At 45.9% G+C, this 5,109-nt stretch overlaps 1 protein-coding gene across 1 annotated transcript in view; it reads left to right on the top strand.

Annotated features, from left to right (window-relative positions):
• Positions 1 to 5,109, top strand: part of USP6NL (USP6 N-terminal like) — a 169,346-nt gene that overhangs the window by 119,917 nt on the left and 44,320 nt on the right. The window contains exon 7 of the mRNA XM_006772988.2: positions 3,949 to 4,056. Coding sequence (XP_006773051.1) covers positions 3,949 to 4,056 — 108 coding nt within the window. The remainder of the gene's footprint in view (positions 1 to 3,948; positions 4,057 to 5,109) is intronic.

Genomic DNA, 5,109 nt, shown 5'->3' with positions numbered 1-5,109 from the left:
CGCCTCCTCAGCAGTGCTAAGGATGTCCGACTGGAGTTTAGGCCTGCTCCCCGCTGGCAAGTGGACATCCCCTGAGGGCTGCCGGGCTGCGAGAGGGATGTCTGATTGCCATCTTAGGCCCAATCCCCCCGGGGGAGCGGGCCTAAGCCAGCAGGTGGTCATCCCCTGAGGGGTCCCAGACTGCGAGAGGGCACAGGCCGGGCTGAGGGACCCCTTCCCCACCCCCCCGAGTTCACAAATTTTTGTGCACTGGGCCTCTAGTCTATTTATAAAAGGGTAACATGCTAATTAGACCAGGTTGACCGGCCATCTTCCGGACATCTGACTTCCTTCCAGACAAAGCCATAGTGGTGGGGGCCAAGGCAGGGGCAGTTAGGTGTGATCAGGCCAGCAAGTGAAGGCCGTTGGGGGTGAGATCAGTCCAGCAAGGGAGGGCAGTTAGGGGCGATCAGGCAGGCAGAGGCAGTTAGGGGCGATCAGGCCAGCAGGGGAGAGCAGTTAGGGGCGAGATCAGGCTGGCAGGGGAGGGCCATTGGGGGTGAGATCAGGTTGGCGGGGGAGGGCAGTTGGGGCCAATGAGGCTAGCAGGGGAGATAGTTGGGGGCGAGATCAGGTCGACAAGAGAGGGCAGTTAGGGGTGATCAGGCAGGCAGAGGCATTTGGGGGCAAAATAAGGCCAGCAGGGGAGGGCAGTTAGGAGTGATCAGGCAGGCAGGCAGGCAGAGAGGTTAGGGGTGATCAGGCAGGCAGGCATTCTTTTTCGAATGAATGAATGAATGATTTTCATTTATGAATTGGGACAATCAGCTATCACCTGATAAATTCTGCAACTTTAATAAAGCTGTAATTTCTAGGAGATGGTGCAGAAATACCTTGAAGTAGGAGTAAGAAGATAATCCTCTAACCTAGGCGAACCACTTCTCTGTACCTTGATTTCCTGAGTTATTCTAGAAAATATGAGACTCTACTTTGTCCATTGAAAGATTCTTAACAGATGTAAACTGGACTATTGTTCTGGAGAATAAAGCAAATTTTATTACAACTCCTGTGCTTTGATGTAATTTCTACTGTTTTACAAAATTTTTATGATAGTTGAAAATTTATGAGGAAAGATGTATAATCATAAGTCAGCCTGTCATGTAACAGTACAAATATTTGAAAAGCAATAAACATAATTAAAAATTCTTAGGGCCTCATATTTTCTTTTTTGGTTTTTTAATTTTGATTTATTGGGGTGACATTAGTTAATAAAAGTATATAGTTTTCAGGTGTACAGTTCTATAATACATCATCTGTATAATGTATTGTGTGTTCACCACCCAAAATCAGGTCTTCTTTGTCACCATTTATCCCCCACTATCCCTATTCCACCTCCCTCCACCCTCTTTTCCCTCTGGTAATCACCATACTGTTGTCTGTGTCTAAGGGTTTTTTGTTTGTTTTGTTTTTGCTTAATTCCTTCACCTTTTTCACCCAGCCCCTCTAGCTGCTGCCAGTCTGTTCTCTATCTGTATTTTTTCCCCATCTATGTATGACTTTTACACATGCTTCATTTCATTACCCCCTCACAGCTTAAACTCCAGATTAATATTTTATGTTACTTTTAAGTTTTAGGTAAAATTTTACTACCATTATTTTAATAGTTTTTGCTCTTGGACTTCCTTAATATTTTCCTGTTCCATGTATTTTAGTAAATAAGTCCAGTTGAGCAGAATAATGGATACTATTTGTGGTCTTGAAAGATAGTCTTTGTTTTTTATAAAATGTAAAATCAGTATTTTTTACTAACTGATAACATCTTATGTGTGCTGTTCGTCAAGCCATTCAGCCTCTTTGTGATTTACTTTCAATATCTGTAAAATTGGAGTAATAATTCGCATAGAGTTGTCAATATGATTAAATGAGATAAATATCTGTAAATAACTTTTAAAAGTTTTTTGTACATAATAAATGCTCATTAAAAGTTGACTTTAATTGTTACTGTTGATGATGATAGTGATAATGTACCAACATTTCTTTTTGCAACCTTTTCCATACGTGATTAATTGTTTATTTTAGCCCTGTAGTAACACTAGACCATTAATTTTTTATTGCTACCTGATATTTCTCTATTATTTCTCCCCAATTTATCATAGAATTTGATGGGTTTTTTTCTAAATTTCTATTAAACTTTAGGATTAATAATAGACAGTAGTTTATATACGATTGTTGAACACAGAATTGAGTGACAACAATTAAATGTCAAAAGGCTTTTTAACTAATATAGTTTAAGTACATGTCGGAGCTCTTATTTTACTCTTTGAAAAATATCTGCTTAATGGAGATTCAAGTCTATCAAAGTTCATCTGTTTACCTGTCATTATATTCTACTTGACTATTAAAAATGCATTTTTTTACATTTGTAATAATTTCCATACTTTCTGATATTTATATCAGACTAGAGGCCTGGTGCATGAATTCATGCACGGGTGAGGTGCCTCAGGGTGGCCTTGGGGATCGGCCCCAGTTCAAGCCCCCAGCCTTGCAGCCCCACCTGACACCCCTCCTTGGCTTGGCACCACCCCCTCACCTGCTCCACCATCCCACCTATGGGGCAATTGATCATGGCCAGCCCCACCTGGCTCCCTCAGTGTCTGGGAGTCAGGCAGCGTCCCTGCTCCCTGCTGTTGCCACTGCTGGTTGCCATCTGGAGGGCGATTGATGGGGCTATTGGACCCCTGCTCGCACCCACCTTGCACCCACTCACTTGCTCAACCATCCTCCCGCTCATCAGGGCCGGCAGTGCTTCCACTGCCACCCACTGCCAGCGCCGTGTGGCTGATGCCCACCATTTTTCGTGCGCTCCCCCCACCCCCCCACCCCCTGGTGGTCAGCGCACATCATAGTGAGCGGTTGAACTCCCAGTCTCAGGGTCGAATGACCACCCAAGGGGACAATTTGCATACTAGGCTTTTATTATATAGGATGCTTACAGTGTAGCATCTTTACTCTAGAAATTTAGGAATTTGTTATATTTGTTTATGCTTTGTTATAAAGAGCCCAGAGAGAAGGTGAGAAGATTGTGGGAAAGAGAGTAAGGGTTAACAGCACTGTCTACACTCCATGAAGACACTTTTGGCACAAGGAAACCTTTTTGCAATTTGGATCCTTTTAGGTGTGTGGATTAAAAGACAGAAAGTGTGTAATTCATTAATCATATATCAACTAGAGGCCCGATGCACGAAGATTTGTGCAAGAATAGGCCTTCCTTCCCCTGGGTGCTTGCACCAGCTTCCCTCCGGCACCCAGGACCCAGGCTGCTTCACTCTGGTTGTCGCCGCCACCCACGAGGACCCGGGCTGTTTTGCTCCTGCCACTGCCAGGCACCCAGGACCTGGGCTGCTTTGCTCCAGCCACAGCCAAGCATCTGGAACCGGGGCTTGCTTTGCTCTGGCCGCTGCCACCACCCACCAGGGGCATACTCCGAGCCCAGTTGTGGCTCCATAGAGCACGCCCCCAACCGTGGTGTGTGTCCGCTGGGGCTGGGGGCAGCACACAGTCCTCTCCCACCCATCTGCGCACACAGCTTCTCTTGAGCTAGTCGTGATGCCGGCTAATTTGCATATTACCAATTTTATATGTATATAGGGAATGTATAAATCAGATGTTCACAACTTTAAAAAAGCATTGATTATGCTTTCATGCTACTTAGGGAACACCTTTGTTATAAGTGGTATGGAAATACTAATGTACTAGGCATATTTAACATTTTATTACTTTCTGTATTTATGTCTCCGTATTAAAATCTGAAATGTAGAGATGATACTATCCAAATGTGCCATGTTAAAATGTGTTATTCATTATTATGGATACTATGAAAATACTAACAAATATTAATTAATTTTATTTAAGGGACCAGTCTAAGCTTTTGTCAGTTTGTAATTTCAATTAATGTTTCCTTTCAATAAGTTTCATAGGAGAATTTACAAAGGGATCCCACTCCAGCTCCGAGGGGAAGTCTGGGCTCTACTTCTTGAGATCCCAAAAATGAAAGAAGATACAAAGGACCTTTATAATGTGAGTATCTGATGCCAACCTGTTATTTTGAAATTCAAAAGTAAAATTCATTTCTTTAAGCATTCAAGGTGATGTAAAGTATTCGTATCATCATTTGAAATTATATGATAGAGGCCCGGTCCACAGATTCATGCACTGGAGGAGTCCCTCATCCTCGCCTGAGCCCTCTTGCAATCCAGGATGCGAGTGAAGCAGATTCCGGGCCAACAGTGCCCTAGCAGCAACCTAACCCACAGCTGATTCTGTGAGGAATTGGGTTCCCTCCTCCCTCATCTGTGGGTCCGGGGTGCGGGAGAAGCAGAGGCGGGGCAAACAGTGCCCTAGCAGCAACCTAACCCATGGCCGATTCCACGATGAATTGGGCTCCCTTCTCTACTTGTCAGAGCGTCTGCCCTCTGGTGGTCATTGCACATCATAGCTACCAGGCGAACGGTCAAACGGTTGCTTAGGCTTTTATATATACACTAGAGGCCCAGTGCACAGAAATTTGTGCACTCGGTGGGGGGTCCCGCAGCCCAGCCTATATCCTCTTGCAGTCTGGGACCCCTCGGAGGATGTCCACCTGCTGGCTCAGGCCCCCTCCCTGGGGAATCGGGCCCAAGCTGGCAATCAGACATCCCTCTGGCAGCTCAGCAGCCCTCGGGGGATGTCCACTTGCCAGCAAGGAGCAAGCCAAAGCTTACCTAACCCACAGCTGATTCTGTGAGGAATTGGGTTCCCTCCTCCCTCATCTGTGGGTCCGGGGTGCGGGAGAAGCAGAGGCGGGGCAAACAGTGCCCTAGCAGCAACCTAACCCATGGCCGATTCCACGATGAATTGGGCTCCCTTCTCTACTTGTCAGAGCGTCTGCCCTCTGGTGGTCATTGCACATCATAGCTACCAGGCGAACGGTCAAACGGTTGCTTAGGCTTTTATATATACACTAGAGGCCCAGTGCACAGAAATTTGTGCACTCGGTGGGGGGTCCCTCAGCCCAGCCTATATCCTCTTGCAGCCTGGGACCCCTCGGAGGATGTCCACCTGCTGGCTCAGGCCCACTCCCTGGGGAATCGG

This window comes from Myotis davidii, unplaced genomic scaffold (genome assembly GCF_000327345.1).
Source record: "Myotis davidii unplaced genomic scaffold, ASM32734v1 scaffold226, whole genome shotgun sequence".
Taxonomy (NCBI): Eukaryota; Metazoa; Chordata; class Mammalia; order Chiroptera; family Vespertilionidae; genus Myotis; species Myotis davidii.
The sequence above is the reverse complement of the archived record's forward strand: the minus strand, read 5'-3'. Positions and strand labels throughout refer to the sequence as shown.